We start from the raw sequence: 25104 nt of genomic DNA on the forward strand, positions 1-25104 counted from the left end.
TTGAAGAGAGAGCTTCTCGTGAAACTAGACAGTGGTGAGATAGGCCTACATTTAGTCCATACAATGTAAAACGCATCCTCTTGTGAGCCGACAGCTGCACTTCCTGCATCACATAAAGCGCTTAACCGCGGGTCAAGTCTCATCAGCGTCTGGGTTGAGCGCGCGCGTACTTCACTGTAGAGAACGTCTCTTTTAGGGCCCACTTTTTGGGGCAGTTTGGGACTACTTCTGCGGTTGTTTGAGCAATAGCCTACTGGATGCAATAGAAACACACGCAGGGAGAGCTGTTTGGGACGTCCGTGAAGTTGAAAGGCACTTTGAAGGAGTGAGAGAGGCGAGGGAGAAAGAGACAACGACGGTATTTGGGACTGTTGACCTCGTACCAAGCGCAGAGGAGCACTGCTTTACGCACACGAGGTCCCGTGTTTGAGCAGCATGTCTGTACCCGTGGCCAATGCGTCCAGGAGTGAGATGGAAGGCAAAAACGCGAGCTATCACGGCATCATCTCAGGTAGGCAACGACATTGTGATTTTGGTGATGTGCCTAAATGCGTCATGTTCCAAATAATTTGTTATAATCTGATTGTGAAAGATGATCAGTTTAATTTGGTGTCTTTTTAAAAATACTATTATTTGATGAATGTATAAGGTGAAAGCAGGACAACAAGAGGTCTGTGTGGCTTAATCGGAGACTCCACAGCTGGGCTTCTCGCGCAGTCTCACACGCACGCACGTTGCATAAAAGCGGTGCTCTGTGTCGACCCCTGTTACGTATTAAAGTTTCTACTTGTTTAAAACCGCGATGACTTCTGTTGTGAGACCAGTGCTAGTTGGAATAGTAAGAGGAAGATTTCAAATAGATGAGGAGGTTAGAGCTGCCTGGTGACCAAGAGGAGGAGAGACTTAAAGAAGTGGAGATACAGAAGACGTGTTTATTATGAGAGAAAGTGATGATTCACCTTAGGAGGAGACATAATGAAGACTTATATAGTGTGAATCTATGTCATGAATAGTGGATGTTCCTTATATATGTCATCTTAGGGTCAACAACTGCTACAAGTCCACACTACAAATACAAGAAGCCTAGATTTTTACTGATGTTTCTAGATTTTTGCTAAACCTGTTCTGGTCTGTTGAGCAGTGATTTGGGACCTCCATGACATGGTGAACGAGAGATAAAGTCTTGTTTTTCAGGGCTTCATATGGGCTGAGCTGTTTCCATGAATCCCACAAGCTTTTGTTGTTTTAAAGAGTTATCACATTTCCTTTTGGATACAGTTGAGTTATCATATTTCCTCTTAAAGACAGTCTGAATTTATTGTGACAGAATGTAAGACCAACAGTTCCCAACAATAGTAATGTCTCCTTTAAAATGACAGTTAGTGATGCAAGATTCCTGGTTTGGGAAATTAAAAGTTCCATATTAAGCAAAGTGGAGTTGTATGTTGTTCCATACACACATGTTTGAGTAACCCTTTAGCATTTGTCTGTGTACATGTCCAAAGCTCAAAATGTTCCTTTTCACCTTGTGATGTCATGAAGCAGTAGCTACCTTTTACCTTTAGTTTGGTAGAGTTAGGCAATTCTAGGGCTGAAATTATGCAAATTATTCTAGTGAAGGTGTATGGAGTTTAAAAACGCAGTGGAGCACTTCCTGTATTGCCACATAACATCACAAGGTGGAACAGAGTGCTTTATGTTTGAGAGAACTCAGCCTAAATATGCAGGGTTTGTGCATTAAACACATGTGGCTGAAACAAAACACATGAGGAATGAGGAAACATTATAATATAGATCAAAAACTACATCATTGTTCTACAGCATTGTTTCCCAAAGATGGACTTGTGACCCTCAAATGGGTCATAAGAGACTTTTTTGGGTCATCTTGTCACGATCTGCATGTAAGTCTGCAATATACACTTCTGACACATGAGAGCGTTAGTGAGTCAGCAAATCCTATCTGCTTGCCCTGATCGAGTGTTTCTATCTGTGTGCTGTGCTCTCCTCCTGCACCCTGGACTGGAACGCCCTACAGAAATGCGGACTGGCCCACCTATCTCATTAGAAATGTTGAAATGTTAAGACATGTTTTGTATAATTTCTAATCTTTTTGTAATTATTTTATTGACTATTTTGTTCCAATATTGCTGAAAAGTAAAAAGAAATACACACTCATAAGTTTGACACATCCAAAGATTAACAATAAAAGTTTTGAATACAAATTAACCATTTTGTTCTGGCCTGTTTAGGTTTTATCCAGACTCAGTGCAGCCCGATGCCACAGCCCGCACTGGGTTTCCAGCGGATTGTCCATGGAAACGGCACCAGCGTGGGCACAGTGATCTCCCTGCAGTGCCCAGACAAACACAAGTTGATCGGGGACAGTGTCAAGTGTGTTTTTGATGCAAACACCACTCACTGGGAGGGAGAGACCTACTGCAAGCGTAAGTATAACTTTGATATAAAGTATTATCTGTTGTCATGTTATTCATAATGGTACAAATAGGAAATGAGAAATCATATTATTGAGTCATAGACACTAATGGTGACAGGAAATACAAGAAAAATGGGTACACTTCAGGATTTTAGGTAGTGTGAGTAGGCAGACAAATAGCTAATAATCATAATAAAACATTGCATCAAATAACACTTTCCAAATGCTGAAATCACTGTTCAGTTCCATACATTATGCACTCTCTATTCTCAGTGCCACAGCTGCATTGGGGTCGACTGACTGGACTGGTTTAGCTGCCAATCCCATCCAACCACCCCTAATAAACCGTTCACATGCACATTTCTACAAGATGGAGTATTTTGCCCAAGAACACAACAGCACTATGCATTAGAGCTGAGATTAATCTGACCTTCAGGTTGGTGGGTGAAACTAGGGCTGGAATTTCCAAGATCCCTCATGATTCAATATATTACATGATACATGGCTTAAGATAAGATATTATCACGACATGGCAATACATGTGATAATCGATACTGCACATGATATTCTGTCTTTTTAAAGAATCAAATACATATTAGCAACAATATTTCTTTGTTAGACAACTACTTGTGCAAAGTTAATATGAAATGCACATATTATAATAATAGTAATTAAAACAGTGATTTTTTTTTTTTTTTTTGCAAATTGCATAAACAAGTTTCCTTCCTCTAAATAAGCAAAACAATTGTTGTGCGGTCTAAAAGATACCTAAAAATACTCGACCATATATTGATACAGCAGCCTATGATAATGATACTGTATCTTGATATTTTTCCACATTACTTGGCAAAACCAAGTCATATCATCTCCAATACTCCTGCTGAAAGAGATATTGGTGAACTGGCAGAAAATGCACAAATATAATCTTTGTGCTACAGACAATCTCAAGATGCAGTAAAAATAATAATAATTCTGGCCTTAATAGGGTTATATCAGAGTACACAATGCATACAGTGGTGTTTAAGTTGTAGACAAGTAGTCACAATGGTTAAAATAACTGGCACCCATGATTTCAATGGTTAGGAAATATATAGTGTGGTGAGAATAGAGCTCATTTGACATTAATGTAGATGTTTCATTAAAGGGGCAGAGTAGAATCATTAGAGACAGGTGCACATTAACTCATTTTGTGGTTCATGAGCAGAAAAATCTAAATAATGTTTCAGAACCAGCCTCCATGGGAATAAAGACGCTGTCTATTGTGAAGTTTTAGGGTTCAAAGGGAAAAAATCAGCAGTCACATATATAGGCAAAGGTGCTTTTGGAAAACACAAGAAAGCGTGAGAAATGAAAACCATAACCCTACAGACTAAACCAAAACTGCAATTTCCCTATTTTACTATATGGTGCCAAAACCACCCAACTGAAAGAAGAAGATGAAAAGCACTTTGATGCTTTTGGACATAACTGCCTCACACTTGCTGGTATAATCAGGACTAGAATGCCATAATCACTAAACAGAATTCACAAACTAGGAACTTGCTTCAGCGGTATGGTGCAACATAAAACAATGAATAATATTAACTCTATCATAAAATCAATAAAAAAATAAGGCTTTAAAGAATCCATATTACTTTATTATCTGGTCTATGTTATAATGTTGTTTTCCTCATCAAAAATATACCTGGAGTTGTGTTTTGTTTCATTCACACGTGCAAACCTTACATATTTAGACTGAGTTCTTCTCTCAAATAGAAAACACTCTGTTCCAACTTGTAATGTCATGCGGTAATTCAGGAAGTGCGCCAATGTGTTTTTAAACTCCATATACCTTCACTAGAAATTGCCAGTCTCTAATGAACTAAAGACAAGAGGTAGCTGTTGAAAACTACCGCTTCATCACATCACAAAAATTCTGAGCGTTGTAGCTGTAGACAAACATGTGTGAATGAAACAAAACTCATCAATAATGTTTTTGATGAGATGGCTTAAAGCTCACAAGAATCCATTTTGACTAAATATGTACAAAATATACAGTATAAGCAGAACAACAGTGCAAATCTTTTAGGGTAAGTGAACAATAATGAGAAATAAAGACATTTATACTTAAACTAAGGAGAAAATGTATCTGAAAATGAATATATCAGAGCAGATTGTGTGCATAAAGAATAAAAGATCACCAAGACTGTTTTAAACCATACACCAAAATGAAGAAAACTTAGATAAGGACTGTTTTGAAGGTTCTGAACATGTGGCCCAATGCAGAAGTAACTACTGTAAGTAGAATACCTTAATGTTCACTTATTTGTATATTTCTCCCCTTTGTTCCTGCAGCACTTTCCAACCCTGGGATCAGTGGTTTCCATTTGGCCATACTGCTTTCAATTGTGAGTTCTGCCGTCATCTTCTTCATGTCCATGGCTTTCCTCACCTGCTGTTTGGTCGACTGCATTGAAAAAAGGAAAAGGAAAGAGATGGAGAGGTTAGTTAAAATTGTTACTAATACCTAAGATATACTATTGAGAGCTGCAACAAACAAAGAGCCGTGCAGCTGTTAGCCCCTTGACTCGGACTTGAAAAGACCTGAGAAGCACTATAAATCTGAATTCTTTATTCTGAACATAAAGATTCACACTAAGATCTTATCAAGACATTTAAAATTACATTTCTACAACTCTTATATACTCATATATAAATGTACTATGGTTGTACTATGAAGTACAATTTTGTTTAAAATTCATATTAATTGTAGAAATCTAAGTTGTCTCAAGACTTGAAATGACTTGAAACTCAAAGCAGACGACTTGGACTTGACTTGGACTTACGAGCCAGTGACTCGAGACTCGACTTGGACTTGCCTGTATTTGACTTGGGACTTGAATCAGACTTGCAGTCAAAGACTTGAGACTTACTTGAAACTCTCTGCTAGATGTTGAGGGGAAACTACTATAACATGGTTAAAAATTCTGAAAGGTTGATTTTGCACAATAGGTCTGCTTTAATCCATCTTCATTTCCAATTGTTTTATAAAACAAAACTTAACTAACTTTATTGAATCTTCATTTGTGAATTGCAGGTACCCTGAAATGCCGCCACAATGGGAGAGTCTAAACCATCAACAGGAAATGAATAGACCACAATACAGTAATAAGGGCAGGAACAATAATAACAACAACATAAGAGAAGAAGGACTGACTCACCGTGATCCTGGGCAGAGGGAACACAAAATATGCAGGTAAATTCCCTTCTGACTAATGATCGCAGCAAATATGTTTTATCAGTGACATGAGAGTTAGAAGTGACGTAAATGCCATTTGAGGGAATATTTTTCCAGTGCTGTTTTCTGTTCAACTGCTGAGTCAAACCTTTTATCTATCCCTTACAGGTGTCAACAGCAGTACTATGATCCAGTTGGCCCTTCCTGTTCATATAATGATGCTCCCAGTTTTCCTGTTCTTCCTGGATATGAATATGACCAGCCACTTTTACCACTAAACCCCAGCTGTTCAAATAACTATAACCAGCCTGTTTCAAGACAGAGTCTGAGTTCAGATCTGGTCCAAGTAAATACCTCAAGGTTTGATCCTGTGTGTAACTATGAAGCAAAACACCAGGGTACTTTCTCAGGAACTACCGATCAGACAAGGAATAAAAAGTCGACTAAAGAATTTTCTATACGAGTGATATCTGTCTGATGTCCGAGGACTTATTCAAAACTACTGACTTTTGTAAGACTGTATTAACATTGGGACCACGTGGGAATGTACAATAAGAAGATTATTAAGATTACTACAGGTCCATGCAATTATAGTACAAATACTGTAAATAAAGTCTTCAAAACTATGTGCCTTGGTGAAAAGTTGAGGCATAGCGCCCTCTGTTGGTGAAGACGTAGACTTACATTAGGCTACGTTGTATGTAGCCTATAGAAACTTTGAAGGTTTGTTGATTAATTGTGTATTTTTTACACGAGGCTCTATGTAAATTGTGCTGTCAAAATGTAAATAAAATCTATCTTAATAAAAGGGTTCAAAATCCAAGCCACTACATAAAATTATAGTAACTGAAAAATAAATAATAAAAGCTCGCTGAACCCTATGAGTGTCACTAACTATTCTTATTGGTAATCTCCTGTCTGCGACCTAATTATACAGTGATCATGGAGGATCCGGAGGTCACATGGCTCCGGGGATGAAGAGGAGAAGGAGGAGCGTGTGCGTAGCCGCAGAGGCCACAAACAGAGCTGAAGGCATTAGTGATGGGAATTTCGGCTCTTTTTACTATAAAGAGCCGGCTCTTTCGGCTCCTAAATGGCTCCTCAGGTTTTCTGCTTCTGAAATTAATTGATTCCCAAAATTTATGCAAAACTGTTAGTAAAATGAATTACTAGTGTACTGGGGGCAAACATCGCAGGATGAATTCTCATGTGCCTGTGCAAGTTATTTGTGGAGCCTGCTCAAAAAGATATTTTCACCTTGCACAGTCTACACTCTGCCTTTCAACTGCATATTGCACTGAAATGTGTCAAAACATTACTGTGCTTCACTGCTGCTGTCGCTCATTTTCTCTCTCTCTCTCTCTCTCTCTCTCTCTCTCTCTCTCTCTCTCTCTCTCTCTCTCTCTCTCTCTCTCTCTCTCTCTCTCTCTCTCTCTCTCTCTCTCTCTCTCTCTCTCTCTCTCTCTCTCTCTCTCTCTCTCTCTCTCTCTCTCTCTCTCTCTCTCTCTCTCTCTCTCTCTCTCTCTCTCTCTCTCTCTCTCTCTCTCTCTCTCTCTCTCTCTCTCTCTCTCTCTCTCTCTCTCTCTCTCTCTCTCTCTCTCTCTCTCTCTCTCTCTCTCTCTCTCTCTCTCTCTCTCTCTCTCTCTCTCTCTCTCTCTCTCTCTCTCTCTCTCTCTCTCTCTCTCTCTCTCTCTCTCTCTCTCTCTCTCTCTCTCTCTCTCTCTCTCTCTCTCTCTCTCTCTCTCTCTCTCTCTCTCTCTCTCTCTCTCTCTCTCTCTCTCTCTCTCTCTCTCTCTCTCTCTCTCTCTCTCTCTCTCTCTCTCTCTCTCTCTCTCTCTCTCTCTCTCTCTCTCTCTCTCTCTCTCTCTCTCTCTCTCTCTCTCTCTCTCTCTCTCTCTCTCTCTCTCTCTCTCTCTCTCTCTCTCTCTCTCTCTCTCTCTCTCTCTCTCTCTCTCTCTCTCTCTCTCTCTCTCTCTCTCTCTCTCTCTCTCTCTCCCTCTCTCTCTCTCTCTCTCTCTCTCTCTCTCTCTCTCTCTCTCTCTCTCTCTCTCTCTCTCTCCCTCGTGTCGTGTGTTGCATTCACCGCTGTGTGCGTCTTTAACACATCCCCTCTTCTGCTCAGTGGACGCGCAGATGCTGCTGTGCGTCTTGACCAGTTACATACGGTAAAAAAAAAAAAAAAAAAAAAGCGGAGGAAATGTGGACTAAGAAAGCTTTCAAAAATATTCGTAGAATAGAAATCCGTGCATATTTGGCTGTAGTTGCGCATAAAATAAATAATTGAAAACTCTCAAATGAGTCCCGTCGTACATAAAATATATTGTGTGTATTTTATCCATCAGAATACGAATAGAAAAATTATGACGCCAAGAATTACAATTACGAAATGAAAATTTACGATTACGCTTTCATCAGTACGAATACGAATTCACAGACGGAATTTTACTGTAAAAATACCTCATCACTTCCCAGACATTATTTATCGAGCAGAAGAAACATCGATCAAGATCAAGACTGCGCATGCTTAAGTTTGTAGCGGAGGGTAAAAGCACAAGGAGCTACAGCAGCGATCAACAAGTGGGTTGATTAAAATTTTTACCACATTTAAAGGGATGATTCAGAGTCATTTCAACCTAGGATCCTTAGCACCATGACCTCTACAGTCAACTGTTGTTGGAGAATAGGTTGGGTGTGACTACCAAATTGGGAGAAATGGGGATAAATTCTGATGCAAATTGATGATAAAGGAAATAATGTGGGAACATAGGGCCTTATTTTGAAAAAAAAAAAAAAACAACAACAACAACAACTTAGAAATCAGGGAACATAAGACTGAGGGAACATTGAGTATTGATTAGTTAACCAGATGATGATAAGGAGTTACATAATAATTGAACACAGAGTATCAAGGATTCAGTGAACAAACTGAGTAGTGTATGCCTTATGCTGGTATAATAAAAATACACAATTTCATATTTTTTGACTAGACCCTGATGGCTACATGAGGCAGCTCTTGACAGGCACCCACTTTCTATGTTCACACCAGAGAATGAACTCAGAGATGCTTGAAAAACTGGTGCTGCAGCTCAATAGAACCTACCCCTAAATACTATCCAACCAAGAGGCCCAAAAGGTGAGATTTAAAATGAAAAAGTATACAGTCTTTACTTCCAATATCCATACTCAATTCATTTTTATTTATATAGCACATTTCATAAACAAAAACATCTAAAGTGTTGCACAATACAGAAAAAAGGGATTATAAAATAAAGTTCTATTAAAATCTTCAAGTCCTTGTTAAGAAAATAAAACTTTAATAAAAAATAAACTTAAGGGACACAGGACCACACAACTCAATAAATATACACAATAAAATAATACACGATAAAAGTAGGTCTTAAGGCAAGACTTACTATAAGCAGTATATTGTTTTGTACCATAGATAACAATGTGGTTCTTTGGAAAAATAATGTAACTTTTAAACTAGATCGTATTCAAGTCTGTTGCCAGTCTCTTTTTTACTTTTGCAGGATAGGGCTTTTGTTTGATTTCCAAGTCTGTCACAATTTAGATGACAATGGTTCATTGTCTCTCATTTCAGTTAAGAAAAAATGAAAGTGCCGGCCGAGGTAAGATTTGCTGAGCTGTCGAGGAACCTCCACTGTAAAGGTGAAGAGGTGTGTCAAAAATTTTACAGAGGAATCTAGGCGCATGCCCAGGACATGTACAGCAGACTGTCCTCTAGAGGCAGATACAGAGGTAAAACTGCGGGAATGTACACGGCTTATATCAGGATAGTGTGGAAAATGATGCAAACTGTATTTTGTAATTGTTATAGAATAAATTGTTGTAGTCTGTGAGTTGAAGAGAAGAGGCGTGACACAGGAGTAATGTATTCATCATCAGTACAGCACTCAGCACCTGAAGACAGGAACCCTCAAGATACTGTGATAGTTTTGTCCAGTCTGTCAATAATTCTGTTGTAGGAAATATTATACTTCTGATGATGCAGGATGGCAGTGAGACCCTTGCGTACAGCACAGACATTCTAACATTTATAATGTTATAATTATTATTATGGCTTCCTGGTAATGGGAAATAGAAATAAATAGACTTATGAAAATATATTACATCAAAACATAAAAGAATATTTGAAATTATATTGTAGTGAATTCAATTCATGAAACTGATCCAGCAAAACATATGATACATTTAATTTCCAAATTTTTTAGGATCTACACCTTTTATTACACTTTTATGTTCATTTGTATTCCAAATTCAGGATCCTCTGTCAATCTTTAAAAATGATTTACAATGTTTCACTTTTGTACTTCAGAGATAGAAGAATCCCAATGTGCTAAATAATAAAGGTGGGTTGAAAAACTGAAAAAGGGCACTGAGAAGAAGTATATTGTTTTATTTTTATATAAATATACAATGAGTCTTCCACCATCTTGCCTTGCCCTTGAAAAGCATAAGAAAGGCATTTTTCTGATACTTTAAAACATTAGCATGATGACATCAATTCCAACCAGAAAGTAAAATTTTATACCTTAAAAAAAATATATATATATTGTGAATGTTTTTGCATAAATCTTACATATGATCTTAACTGTGGTTTAGTAAAAATGAGTAGTCTGACCTGCCACAGGTACTTTAAGCATCATGTATCATGGATAAAGTGATTGCCCCCTGATTCACAAACCCAGTTGACCTTTTTGACCTGTGGTATCAGAGAGCGGCCCCTCTGTAGCCTCTGTACTGCTCCATTCATCTACATCCCATTACATTCAGGGCTGTGGCTTTGTGGGTCATCCAGGCTCACGTGTGCGGGGCTTCCCAAAACAGCTTCCTCTGTGCTACATTCCTTTGAACAGTCCAGCTCCATCCATGCGGTCAAAGGTGTGTCAGTGGGTAACTAGGTCAGGGGTCATGTACTGGAAAACACTCAGGTCAAAATGTCATAGTCAAAGCAAATGTGAAAAATTACTTCACAACAATTTTTTATGGAACTTCATACTGAGTCACTATTAAAAATGTGTTGGAATGTTAAATTGAATTACTTTTTACAGGGCCCATGTTCTTCTTGAGCTGTTTTAGTTTGGTTGTTGGAGCTGCCATACTTTACTACTATGGAGGTAAGATCTGTGTACCCAGAATGCATTGTTATGATACACATGTATTCAGATTTTCTAATATTTGTACCCACAGAGGAGGAGACGCTGAATTGCACGGTCCTGTGACTTCACTGTTCTGCAAGAAAACTTAGCAAAGGTGCCAAACAAATTTTACTTTCGTATGCTGGTGTGTGAAAGGAGAAAATGTTAGAGATAGTTATATATTATGCAGCTAATGTGCCAAAATATAATCTGGTCATTTGGTGCACATATTCACTTAATTGTCTCTTTTCAATGTAAAATGTCAGCTATCTATTCTCTAAAGTTGATGCTATGATATTTTGTGACCTCTACTATACAAAGTTACTTAAAAATGTAAAGAAAAAAGTTTAAAACGTTATTCAGATATTGGGGGAAAAAGAGGGCAAGTATGGCAAGTAAGTACGCAGGATATTATCACTAAAGACCACTAGAGGGAGCTTCAATCTTACTGTTACCAAGATGGTGCGGGTAAGATGCCACACTGGCAAAGAATCAATATATGGGCCATTAATTAGTAATGACATTTACTTTGACTATTGAAGTAGGCTACATTCTGCGCCATTAACTACTCTGGGCAAAACCTTAATCACTAGAAGCTCTTAAAGAAATGGACCAGTTGGACAGGTCTTATCCTGATTTAACAACCCAGATTCTGTTGTGATTGTTGTTTCCTTTTTAAACCAGTAAGAGCACAGGATACTCTATTGTTCAAGGGCTCATATTATGCTATTTTCTGATCTATGTTAAAATGTTGTTTACTCGTCAGAAACATACCTGGAGTTTGGTTTTGTTTCATTCACACATGTTTAACACACATGTGATGTCATGCAATAATACAAGGAAGTGCTTGCCCATCTCTACTGAATTTAGGGTAAAAGATAGTTGCACTTAATAATAAATTATTACTCAAACATGTGTGAATGAAACAAAACACATCTCCAAGTATATTTATGATGAGGTAGCAACATTATAACATGGTTTAAAGCTCAAGAATCCATTTTGTGTAATATGAGACCTTTAACCAAAATGTCTTCAGTAATGCCCGTTCAAGTATCAAGATATATCTCACCATTGCTTGATTATGCAAATAAGCTTAAGTCCTTCTTTAATGTGAAACTATCCAAGTGAATGTAATGAGCATTTGCTGGGTTTAATTGGGGTTGCAGTGACACACAGAGAGCCTAATTAAGGCTTCACATTTTAACGATCAGTTCTGGAGCAGTCTCTGAATCACGGGTTACTGCTCCAGACCTTCACACGTGAGACTGCTCACACCAAAGAAATAAACATAATTTAGACTGAGACATGACGAGAGAAACTGGGGACCAAGGTAGAGCAACACTGGCAAAAGACTTTAAAGGTGCACTATGTAACTTTTTGAACAGCTTGTTTCTATGGATATGTCATTGCTCTACCTTGAAAGTTCCACAGTATGACATTAAACAGATAAACTTTACATGTATTCAATGGCAAGTGGTTTTATAGCTCAAAAAGCAAAGAAAAACATTCTGACTGTGAGTAGTGTTGCCTCTCCACAGATTTGAGCTGTAACTTGGTCTGGTCTCCATTATGAGAGAAAGGTTTAATGTCATACTATGAAACATTCCTGACAAAGCAATAACACAAACACAAAGCATTTGATGTACTCTTTATCAGAAAAGTTACACAATGCACATCTAAATATATTATTATATTAATATGTAGTCTTACTTTTATTCAGCTCTTGCAACTAATGGTTGTCTTTACCATTAGACCAGGGTCTCTAAACTTGTCAAGAGATTTCTGAATTAAATGTATTGTGCTGAATAGCTACAATTTGATTACCGTAGTTATCATAGTAAATGTTTCATTTTGATGCCTCACTTTGTGCACTAACAAAGGGATAATGGCATCTGATTCCATCAAAGGATCAATTTCTCATTACCGCTAAAACTAGAACCTCTCTCCCATTTTAGTTTTGTAAAGGTAGCTCACCAGAGGAAAAGGTTGGAGACTGCAATAGAATTTTTTTTACTCTGTGCTCCCAATACATATCTAGTGTTACTACTACTAATTCTGACTAAACAAAACTGCCATCTCTATCACTATCTCTAAACATAAAGTAATACAGATAAAACAATGATGAAAAAATAACCATCTTATACGTTCTTATCAAATTTGCCTGTTCTTTTTTTTTTTTTTTTTTTTTTAACTAACGTAGTGTGTAAGTGTCAGATTTCCTCTACAGACATTTAGGTAATAACATCTAGCCCTTCTTCTGCTGAGTTACCTGGAAAAGTAAGATGACATTTTTTTTCCCTAACCTGTCATTAGTCTAATTAAAAATTCTTTGAGTGTGTGTGGTTTGGGTGCTTATTTCTGTCTGGCCAGTGATGTAGCTAACTCTAGGTGTATGCAGTCAGACAGCATGAGGTCACAAGCACACCACAGCTGGTTACCAATGGAAACAAATGTAGTGTTGTTTACCTCTTTGTCAGTCCTGATCTTTCTCACATTTTCTTCCAGTAGCACAACATTCTTCTTGCTAAAAGGACAACTGTTTTGTTTTCACTAAGTTGTTGTTTGTTTTTGTTGGTGGAACTTTCTATGGTGGCCTGGAGAGGTCAGTGTGTTTGTGGGTCAGCTTTGGGTTGGGTCAGGAGAGAAGAGAGAGAGAGGAGGACCAAAAACCTGCTGACTATAGAGCTGTCTGACAGGACAAACTGCACACTGAGGCAGCAGGGCGAGTACCTGTCTGTATAGGAGAATCACACATGAATGGATGTGTTGAGTATGCAAATGACTGAATGAGTCTCACTTTAGGCTTAAGTTAGCAGGTGTATGGGTTTTGCACAGTACAGAAATTCAGGTACATGGTTTGGTCAGACAAAGAAATGATGACGATACGTAATACAATAGATTTCACTTACCTTTCAAGTTACCTTTCAAGTTAGCCATTTATGTTTTTTCTTATTCTGCAATTTTTGAAGAGGTGACTTTTCTCTTTTAGTTTTGTAGGAAAATTACATTGGTTTTAAAGATAGTGTGACTACAAGGGTAGAGTTAGAAACGTTAGGAAAGTGCAAAGATTTGCCTGTAAATGCTGAGGGTCATATATTGCAATAATTAACCTGAAATATAAAATCAAACACAAAAGTGCAAAGTAACTTTATACCCTAATTTGAAAGATTACACTGGTTTGTTTTTATATCTATCAACCTTTTAGTTGAGTAGTTAATATAATAATAATAATATATATATATATAATATAATAATAATATAATCCATTGCAACATTTTTTATATATATTCCATCCCTATAATGACTTTTGAATCCAATATTTTATGTTGATTATGATTTTGGGGCAAAACATACAAGACAAATGTAGGAATATTGTAATTCTTCTCAAAATAACTTTTTATCTTCTTTTATAATGGCAATAGAACCCAGTTCATCTTGAGTAATTTATGAGTGTTAAGAAACTAGCTATGTTTTTATTATTTACATTGTAGACGGTGCCTCAACACGTTTAACATCGAATGTGTTGCCCTGAGCCCCCCTCCTGGCTGTGTGTTTGAGTGATCTGAGGTATGTAGGCCGTTCACTTCATGCTACACTGCCCCTATTAGACCAGGCTCGCTCTATAGGGGGGGCAGGCCAGACTTGAGAGGGACCAGCCCAGAGACGGTGAAGGCAGCGACTACACCAGAACAATGATTGTCTGCAGTATTTGCCTATGGAGATGTGAGACACATGGCAGGCATTTTGATTGCAGTGGGTGAAAAGTCAAGAGGGGTCAAAGCGTCTCTGAACATGCAGGACCTCACGTGCTTCCTGGCCTATTTCGGGTGCATAATTGGCCGGAACAAAAAACAGAAAAGTCCGGATGTATTTAAAACAGAATGCAACTGCTCATGAATAAACTGGTTAATATTATTTTTAGCATTTAAATACAGTTCCATATCAAACTATTCGATAAGAAATTTGTTTCCTCATCATCACACCTTTACTTTTATTTTGTTTCATTCACACCTGTTTAAGACACAAACCCTGCATATAGGTCTTCTCTCAAGTATGAAGTCTTCTCTCAAGTAGAAAACACTCTGTTCCACCTTGTGACATCATGCGGTAACACAGGAAATTAGTTTCTCAAAACTGTGAATGGAACAAAACAAAACTCCAGATAATGTTTTTGATGAGGTAACAACATTATAACATGGCTTAATATTCAAGTGAATTTTACATAATATAGAAACTTTAATCCCTACAGAATAGCTCCTGGGGTCAGACTACAGGTTGTAAAAAATGTTTGTTGGATGGTCAAAAATATGTTATCTTTTGTTAACGTTTGCTAATCTTACAGTTCGTTTTATATTCATATGGTTAGAGAGATTTAAAAATGAGATGACCCTAAATCATGTGGAAATATGTCAGTCTTGACATTTTAACAGCAGCCCAATAATTCACTGACTTACATCTCAACAGTGTGAATACAATCATTTAGACATGTGAGTCGAATGTGCCATTTCATCTCTAGGCATTGATTTACATATTACTTTACTATATAATGGCAATTTATTTCAAACAAGTTGAAACAGAGAGAAATTATTATGCTTTATTTTATGTAGGCTTTATGATATGCCATCTGGATAGGAGGGGAAAAAAGTTGTATTTACTTCAGTTTGTGAGGAGTGAGTAGAATCTAAAGTTCACTGACCTGGTGTCTAGTCGTCCCATCTTTTGCCACAATCATTGGATGGTGGTGTCTACTCAGCCTTGAATTTTGAATTTTATTTGTTTAGAGCATAAGATAAGATGTCACGCCATCTCGTTTTTGAGGGGGTTCTCATAGTTAAAACAGCAGAAGACAGATACAGTAGGGCAGACGGTTGGCTACATAAATTCAAATAAACACAGAAAAAATAAAATGACAAAATCAATACAATGACACACACTCACTCACTCACACTTGACTGTTAATCAATAATCAATAATAATAAATTGATAATGAATCAAATTTGAACAAAATAAGACAGAGTTCCAATATAGTCACAAAATACAACAAGATGAACAACAAAATTCAACAAAATGATCAAAAACGATTGCGCATGATATGTAAATACTGAACCAGAGTATTTTTAAATGAAGGGACCGAAGTTAGTGTGCAAATCGATGAGGGAAGATTGTTTCAATCAGAGGGAGCTTTATATTTAAATGAGTGTTTTCCTACTTGTTTTTGATTCTTGGGACAACAAAAAATATCTGATCTGCGTGACGTAAACTGTAAGAGGATCTGAATGGAATTAAATATTGTTTGAGATATTCAGGATAACTGAGATTAATACATTAAAAGATAAACAATAACCAGTGAAGCTGATGTTGGGAGAACAGAGTGAATCAAGACAGCTGGCTTACTCAAGTAAAATAAAATTACTGTGAATTATTCACAGTCAAAGGAATTAAAGTACACAAAAGGTACTTCTACTATTGCCACTGTGAAGTGATTTCTGATGATCATGTAAATGTTCCACTTGAATTTTTAAACAATTGAATTTCATATAAAGTCAATTTCCCATTATTTACATGAAGACACATACTATACATTGACATACAGTAGTGGTGTCAGACACATGAGCTTACAGCAGCACTATCGCCTGCTCACCTTCGACCCGGAGTCAGACCTCGTTGCCATGGTAATCGCAGGAGAGCATTCAGTAATGGGCTGTTTGTCACTAGTCAATGGACTTGACATTGGTGAGGGGGAGGTGTTCTGGGGCAAAAGGTGGCAGATAGGACACATCCATCATCATGGGACAGGCGCAGGATGCAACAGAGAAGGGCAAGGGCAGGTTAAAACAACTAGACACTTGCAGAAATTAAAATGACCTTAAGAACTGTGTACTCTGGTAATCTATAGCAAAAATACTGTGCCGTTATACTCTGCCTAGTAACATGCTTGTCTAACCAGTCAGTCCCTTCTACATTCTGTTTGTGTGGCTGTGGCTGGCCAGGTAGTGTGTACTACTTTGACTACTTTGCACTACTTTCTGACCCATTGCGTAACATAGCCGAAAAATAGTCTAAAATAAATGCATGTTTCTTTTTCCATTTTGGATGTTTTTATTCCACTGAAAAACTTCTTGACCTGCTTGTCTCCATGGAAATGTTGTTCCTTTAGCTTTTCCACAGCATGGCAACACACCTGTCTGCATGGAGAATTTTCTAAAGTTGACTCAAGTTTTGACTTCCTATTATACACAGGGTTCCCACAGTTGTGGAAATCCTGGAAAAATCATGGAAATTAAAAATGTAATTTTCCTGGAAAAGTCATGGAATTTTCTAAATTCAATGAAAGTTTTGGAAAAATCATGGAGTTTGAGTATCTCTTTCACAGAACTCACAGAACACAAAAGTTCTCATCAGGCTATTATGATTATTTCCAAACGTATGCACTTTTTCTTTAAAAAGATGACAGTAAATGCACTGACAGTATTTTAAATGTTTAAAAAAACTATAAAACCATCAGGTGAGTGGAAAGGTTTAAAATTCACTTTAGGTCATGAAAAAGTAATGGAAAAGTTTTTAAATTTTGTCAGTGAAAGAGTGGGAACCCTGTGTGCAGGCAATCTCCAGAAAGTTACTCGTGGCTTGGCTTTAAGCTTTCTGGTGCAGTTCTTTGAAGTTCTTAGATTAGCTGCTGATATATTATTCAATCAATCACCTGTTTAGCTCTCTCTTTACTGGCTATAGGTGTCGATTTGCATAACTTGCTTTCTGAAATATTTGATTAGAAATGCCTGGGGAGCAAACGGGTAGAAAAAAAATGCTGCTGTAATATGCGTCAGCTGTGGATAACCTAAGGCCTCACTCATGATAAACGGGTCCTCATACAAACAGCCTCTCCGGTGCATTAGTGGGTATCTAGCATGTTGATGAGCGCATGTGATCTGGTACTTCCTGTTCATTTTCAGGGGAAACTCCTCTGATGCAATTAGTGCAACAGCCGCCATTAGCAGACCGCCCCTGTACATGAGACCATTAGGCCAAAGATGACCATAAGAAGTCCAAAGAGTGTGTTCAGAGGTGCTGCAAGTGTAAGGCTTACATGTACATCCATGTAGGTTTTATTAAGATGGCAACAACTAACACACAATAACGTTTTAATGAAATTGCTACAATTTGGATTAAAACGATCAAACAGTAGCTCAGTGGGTTGAGAGTTTGTCCACTGATCTAAAGGTTGGTGGTTCAAATCTCTCTCTCGACATAAAACATTAATGGTTGAGTGGGTAGATGCACTGATCCACAGGTTGGCAGTGCAATTCCATCTCCCACAGACGCTGTTGTTGTGTCCTTGGTAAGGCTGTGTAGTTAATTGAATTTTGATCACTATTTCGATTTTTGTGTCAAATTAATTGAGTAATTGAGTTGAAACAAGCTTAACAATGTTTATTTGGGGATTTTTTAAATATAAATAAGTATATTTATTAAATCTTTTGTAGAACAGCTGGATATATAGTTTATTTTGGATACATTTTCATGTTCAAAGTATATTTTATTCATTTTATGTTTCATACGTCGCAAAACTGCTCTAAGGTTCATATTTGTAGCCTATATTTATTTTCAATTTGAAAGTTTTGAGTAAATCATTACTAATAAAGTGTTTTTTTGAGAAAGAGAAATGCATCATGTAACTAAAAAATAATCGTTTGAATAATCATGATTTCAATATTGACCAAAATAATCATGATAATGATTTTTTCCATAATCAAGCAGTCCTAGTCCTTTAGCAAGACACTTAACCCACCTCACTTCCAGTGTGTGTATGTGTGTGTGTGTGCGTGCGTGTGTGTGTGAGAGAGAGAGTGAGAGAGAGAGAGAGAGAGAGAGTGCCTTAATGGTGGAAAAGTGCTACATAAATACATGACCATGTGACCAAACAGTAGTCAATAACAGCATTATCATGATTACTAATCGATAAGAATGGCACATATTAAATAATACGCCAAACTATTTTTCTTTTTCCGTCTTTCCACAGAATACACACATTGACTTCACGGTCATCTCCTGGAGTTCGATAGTTACTAGTTGCCTAACGTAAACCTCAACCTTAACCTATTTTAATCCATATCTGAACGTTAAATCATGTTGTTTATCCAATAATAAAAGATGTACACCTTGGAGGAGACCTAATATTTTTCTCCCAATGCAGGCAGGTCAACATCAGGCTGGTGTGTAATTAGACTCTGGTCCCCACAACAAAATACATATCTGCCCATGAACACACACACCAAACACTGAAAAGTAAAACTAGAACACCAACCAGAATATTCGGTACACCTGTTCACAGTGCAGGGTGACCTATTAAAGCAAGTCAAGTTGACCAGCCAGAACCACACACTTTGACAAAACTTCACAAAGACAAGTGGATCTGGAGCCGTAAAACAACATGGGTTTTCTCAGAATGAACTCATCAATAGCATCAACTATAACTTATTTCAGGTAAAATAAGTTATATATTTTCAAGAGGACATATATACCGAATTTGAGTGACGTGCTACAAAATACCTTCTGTGGTTGGATCATCTCAAGTTTGGATGGAGGTTTTTCACGCTCTGGTTTAATTCCAGACCCTTCTAGATTTGAACAGAATGTTCAAGGGACTGGCTGGTCAAGCAACTTTTCAGTGGCTTGTTTCCACTGTCTACATGAATTTCCTCACAAAATCTTCAGTTGAGCCAAGGCCAATGCTTATTTGTCTATCCTGCAGTAATCAGCCCTGCTCTGTTTTCTTATCTCTGCTGGAGGTTTGGTACATCTGCATCACTCGCCCCTTTAACCACACACAAAACAGAAGAACAGAACATGCTAACACCCTCTAATTTACTGCGGAGCTCAATTATGTTGTACAAAATGAGTATACTGCAATGGCAAGGGCATTCTGGGAGAACAAGTATGTTAAACTGGAACTATTGGAAAATGTCTAAACTAAGGTAAAGTAAAGTTATTTAACAGGGTAATGCTAAGACATGTTCCAAGATTTTAAAAGTCCATCTCAGTTTGAAAGTGTGAGAACACTGACTTCATCTGCAAGATGTTAACTACATTCCTGCAGTATGTGTGCTTCACAAATGATCACATTCATACATATATATTTTTATGTGGTTAGAGTTTGAGCTGCACTTGTATCAAACTATTTTTTCAGTAAAACATGATTTAGGTCATTCAACTCCTGTAATTCAGTTTTGAATATATTTTTATGTGCCAATAAATGATAATAAGAATAAGAAAAAGAACGGAAGACAATTACTAGTGTGATATTAGGCCAGTACTAGAGACCACCCACTCAGAGAGCTGTCACATAACACTTCAGTCAACAAACTCCCTGCTGTCCACTCCGATCAAATGTTTGAGAACGGCTCCAAAAACACAAAGAAGAGGTGCTCCTCTCAAATCCACGCTCTGGTTTGTCTCACAAGGAAGTAACAGTATCTGAGACACAAAACATTCAGTAGAGCTAATACAAGTCACTTAAACAGGAAACCCGTTAGAAAAAAGTATTGATGAAGTATTCAGACTTATTAATTTGAAGGATATTTGAATTAATAACATGTGGGACGCCACATGTCAAACTTGATCTTATAAATATTGAATACATTATACTTGTGATGACAGGGACACATGCAGTCACCTGTGACTCTTGAAAATGATCAGAGATAAGTTCGCAACTAAAGACTGGAATGACTACAAATGTGCTTCCAGTTGAATTTGAGTGATGAGCCATTCTTCCTTCAGCTGCACACAGACATGTATGTGTGTTATTGACTTCCAAGCGGCTTTGAAGACCATGTCCTCTCTTTGAGTGTGGGAACGGGACAGTCACTTAATTTAGCTGAAGTAGGTTAAGAGCCCATTGAGCGGATAATGTGTGATTTAAGATGTGATTTAAGATGGTCTCTTATGTAGCGTTAAAAACAGAGCAATTCACTTTTACTTATGGGAATACCTAAATCTCAAATGAACCATAAAATCCACTTTAGCTGCTTTTTAGGTTTGAATAAAGTTATTGGCTTCAGTCCAAAAAAAGAGCTAATTTGACTTTGATTTTAATCCACATTCTCAGTGCAGTGTTCTGAGTATAATCAAGTATCTCAGTTTAGGACACATTATTTGAGGAAGCTGTCATCAGTTTACACTAAACACATATAATGAAATTTGAAGATGCTCTGAGCCACTTGTCTGTAGATGAAGTAAATTTGGGCCAGTTGCTCCCATTTTTCTATAAGTGTCATGATGAAGACATAACCTGCGTTCTTCACCGCAGTGGTCATAATGTTATGGTCATAACTTGATGAAAACCCCACATTAAGTCAAGTGCACAGCCCTTCCTCCATCTCGTCCTCAGACATCAGCACTTCTTTGACTCCGTTCCATCATGTAACATCATCAGCAGCACTCTCTTCTCTCTCTTCCTCCCTTTCTCCCCCTCACTCTCTTTTTCACCTCCTCTCTTTCTCTTTTCCTCTATTTTTTCTCACTCTCTCTCTCTCTCTCATTCACAGGTTTTCCTCAGTCTCTCTCTTTTTCTCCCTCTCTTCCTCTCTTGCTTTCCTTTCTCTCTCTCGTGCACTTTCTCTCTCTCTCTTGTCCTCTCTTCTCTCTTCTTCTCTTTTCTCTCTCAGCTCTTCCTCAGTGTCTCTCTCCCTCACAGCTGGCCCTCCTCCAGATGGGATCGACCCAACGTTAAATCTAATTTAGAGCATTCTCTGTAGGGCTTTTAGTTTTACAGCGTTGCACTGAGCAAAGCAAACACTGTTCTTTCACTCCATGATAGATCCCATATTCAAAAAAATATCCAAAGTGTCATTTCAGTAATACTGAAACACAAGACTTAAAAATAATAGTAGGAATACATTTAAAATAGCAGTGGCATCAGTTCAAATAACTATGTACAGTGTGTTATAATTATCACTACTACTGAAATACCCTCTCACAGTGTAGACAAAATTATAGAAATAGAGTAAATAAGTATGCTTTTGTGAGTTTTATAATATACTATGGAACTTTTCTGGTGGAGGGTCTGTCTCCTGCTTGTCTTCAGGGAGATTAAACCAGCAGCTGACATGTACCGGCCAAGTTACATATCAGATCTGTGGAGAGGAGACACTGCTTTCCAGATATTTGCAATTATTCATCTTCCCATGTGTAATGTTGTTTTCTTATCACAAACATACCTGGAAAGTTTTGTTTCATCCATTCACACGTTTAACACACAAACCCTGTATATTTAGTTCTTCTCTCAGGAAACGTCCTGTTCCACCTTGTGATGTCACATGGTAACAGTGCCACTGTATTTTTAAACTACACTTTCACTAGAATCATTTGGATATTTTCAGTCCTGGAATTATCTGTCTCTACTGAACTAAAGCTAAAGGGAACTGTAAACCTGCAAACTTCATGACATCACAAGGTGGAATAGACCATTTTGAGCTTTGGAGATGTAAACAGACTAATAATAAAGGATTACTCAGACATGTGTGAATGCAACAAAACACAACTCCAGAGTCAATTTTACATAATATAGAAGTAGTAAAAATACCAATTATTAAAAAAAAAAAAAGCCTTATAGTGGAATATTCCAGGCAATACAATACCATATTCGTGGAGAGCTGGAGTGGTGGACCCTCATCAGAAAAAGTTGCACGTTGCACCTTTAAGTTTATGCTTACTGCCTGAACTTTCTCCTTATATGCATTCATTCATGTGTGAGTAAGCTGTAAAGTGGAGCTTGTTTTATTGATCGTGGCCGCATTAAATTGTGTCTTTATTTGGCCCACTATTGACAAAGACCAGGAAGTCTCTGTGTCTGAACTGTTCTCCTCTCTTCCTCCTCATGCTTCCTCTCCAACAGATGTAAGAATCTATGTCAAATTAAATGATTCCATTATAACAGAGCTATGGGGATGATATAGTGAAGCGTCATCTTGTAAAACACAAGTGCAGTGCCTAGTAATTGCTTATCAAATGTCAAAGTCGATCAGTATATAAAACAATTAACATTCAATTGGTTTGTGGCAGGTTTGGGATGTGTGGATGAAATTTTATTTAAAAGGGAGTAACAAGCCAGTGTGTATTTTGTGCAAGTCCCAAAAATCAAAATCTGTACTATATACACTATTATATACAGAGGCACAAGCATAGATCATTCATGTAGGTCATGTACAGTAGGTCTCCATGACATTTTATACTTCCTTTGTTCTATTGTTTCTTAACCCAGGCAAGAACCACATCCCTGTTGGAGTATCATGTTATCTAAAATGTAGGCTATAGTCTTTTAAGCAGTTATTGGTGCTTTAACATGTGTTACCAAAATGTTCTTCACAGTACACGTGTTATGAGATCCGTATTTTGTTCTTTATTTTCTCTATGACAATGACAATAAAGGCATGTGACATTTTATATTTTCTCAGTAACTGTTGACAAATAATGTCTAATAAACTCAGAATACAACAAGATACAAGCAGGTGACAGGTCAGCTCTGTGGAGAGCCAAGCCCTTTCACAAATAATTAATAATTGTTTAACGGTCCAATATTACACAAAATTGACTCATGTGAGCTTTTTTGTGAGCTCAAAAACATTCCTAGAGTCATTTTTGTTTGATTCACACACGTCTGAGTGACCCTTTAGGCTATTATTAGTCTGTTTACATTTCCAAAACGCAAAATGCTCCGTTCTACCTTGTGATGTCATGTAGTGGTAGTTTTCAAGTTAACAGCTACCTTTTACCTTTTGTTTAGTAGAAAGATCTGCAATTCCAGGGCTGATTCTAGTGAAGGTATTTGGAGTTTAAAAACACAGTGGAGCACTTCCTGTATTACCACATGACATCACAAGGTGGAACACAGTGTTTGAGAGAAGTACACTAAGTATGCAAGGTTTAAAACCAGACTAAATTTGGTGTAGAATGAAGTAGTGTTCATAAACTGAAGATCAATAAACTTAATCTCAATTTTAAATAAAAAATATAAATAAATAAAAACAGAGAGAACAGCAGAATAGGCTATTTTCAAGGAACAACCACAAAAAGGCCCGTACCGCAATTTGTGAACCACTCCGTGTTAAATAAAAGCGCAATTTACAAAAAAAACAATATGATGTTATGTGTCACCGTTGCAGCTGATGTATAAGAAGGCTCCGAGGCTCCGAGGCTCCGAGGCGAGTGCAGACGTGCGGTTTGATTGGCCGCGCTCTCCGGTCTTTTCCAGGGGCGTGGATCTCAGCAGTGAAGTGAATGGGAGCGCGTTTGAGTGCCACACTGGTCTATCTGCCTAACGTGCTGCAACGATGACCGCTCAAAACTGTTGTTCTGGCAAATTACTATCCAACAGGGCCACGGGAAAACTCAGCATTTCTGTCTCTTAAAGCGGCCATACTGGTAAATGCGCACTGATCAGTCACGGTGTTGGTGCCTACAGAGGAACAGCGCGGATCTGCAGCCGCCGACTAGAGATGCACGCACGTACACGGAGATAAATAGCCTACTTTGTAATTTCTTATGGGATTTTTCACTTCGTTTGACCCGATTTGAGTAGGATTATGACCACTCTTTTCATAATGAGGCGCATTTGTAGATAGGGCGTTTTTACGTCCACATTATGCAGTGGAAACCCTGCTAATCTAAACAAACGCTTTTCTAGTAACGCTACTGAACTGGACACTGAACTGGACACGACAGGTCTGCAAAACGTGGATCGCTAGCGTGACTTTTGCTGTGTGGTATCCCTCCCTGCGCTCGTGGCTTTGTAATGGGTAAGTGTGGATTCATGTCGTTTTGGTATCAAAATGCGTAAATGACTAAAATAATTGCCTTGGTACACAAGAAATGATGATTCTTATTTAGTATACTTGTGTGGATGTTACAGTTTGACACACCATTTTGTAGTCACTAACAGTTCTTGTTTTTATGCATGAATCTGACCTTATTTAGATTTATAGCCTATTTAATAATCATCACATTTTGGCAAGACATATCAAATGACACTATTGCCAATTTAGAACCCCTGCCTTTATGGTTTTATTACTATATGAGCCTATTGGTCTCACTTAAAAATAATTAATGCAAGGAAGTAATTTATAAAACACTCCACAGCCACCCATATTCTTAATTATTATGTGTTGCCAGCATGTGTGGGCCTTGGCACAAACCACCTAACACCACGAACCGTTCTCTTTCATAGCATTTCTGACAGCAATTCTAGAAAGCATTTGATCATAATGTTTAAATCTGTATTGAAAGTGTTGTTTATTTCTACT

General features: G+C 37.7%; 2 protein-coding genes across 2 annotated transcripts in view; both read left to right on the forward strand.

Annotated features, from left to right (window-relative positions):
• On the forward strand, positions 1–6532 carry LOC110158023 (uncharacterized). The gene is made up of 5 exons (XM_020922446.2): positions 1–511; positions 2250–2444; positions 4769–4916; positions 5511–5669; positions 5820–6532. The coding sequence occupies exons 1-5, from the start codon at positions 436–438 to the stop codon at positions 6127–6129; spliced, it is 888 nt and encodes a 295-aa protein (XP_020778105.1). The 5' UTR covers positions 1–435; the 3' UTR covers positions 6130–6532.
• Positions 6533–24068: 17536 nt separating this feature from the next.
• Positions 24069–25104, forward strand: part of LOC110158069 (serine/threonine-protein kinase WNK2) — a 42648-nt gene continuing 41612 nt past the window's right edge. Inside the window, exon 1 of the mRNA XM_055165902.1 lies at positions 24069–24600. The gene's annotated coding sequence lies outside the window, so the exon portion shown is untranslated. The remainder of the gene's footprint in view (positions 24601–25104) is intronic.

The sequence above is a fragment of the Boleophthalmus pectinirostris genome, unplaced genomic scaffold (genome assembly GCF_026225935.1).
Source record: "Boleophthalmus pectinirostris isolate CB_2022bp ecotype Guang Dong unplaced genomic scaffold, ASM2622593v1 HiC_scaffold_8, whole genome shotgun sequence".
Lineage (NCBI taxonomy): Eukaryota > Metazoa > Chordata > Actinopteri > Gobiiformes > Gobiidae > Boleophthalmus > Boleophthalmus pectinirostris.

Bases quoted from the DNA above. Each gene is read 5' to 3' on its own strand.
- LOC110158023 (XM_020922446.2), top strand. From the start codon at position 436: ATGTCTGTACCCGTGGCCAATGCGTCCAGGAGTGAGATGGAAGGCAAA. The intron at 2,445-4,768 runs GTAAGTATAACT...TTGTTCCTGCAG, and splicing joins GGGAGAGACCTACTGCAAGC to CACTTTCCAACCCTGGGATC. The intron at 4,917-5,510 runs GTTAGTTAAAAT...TGTGAATTGCAG, and splicing joins AAAAGGAAAGAGATGGAGAG to GTACCCTGAAATGCCGCCAC.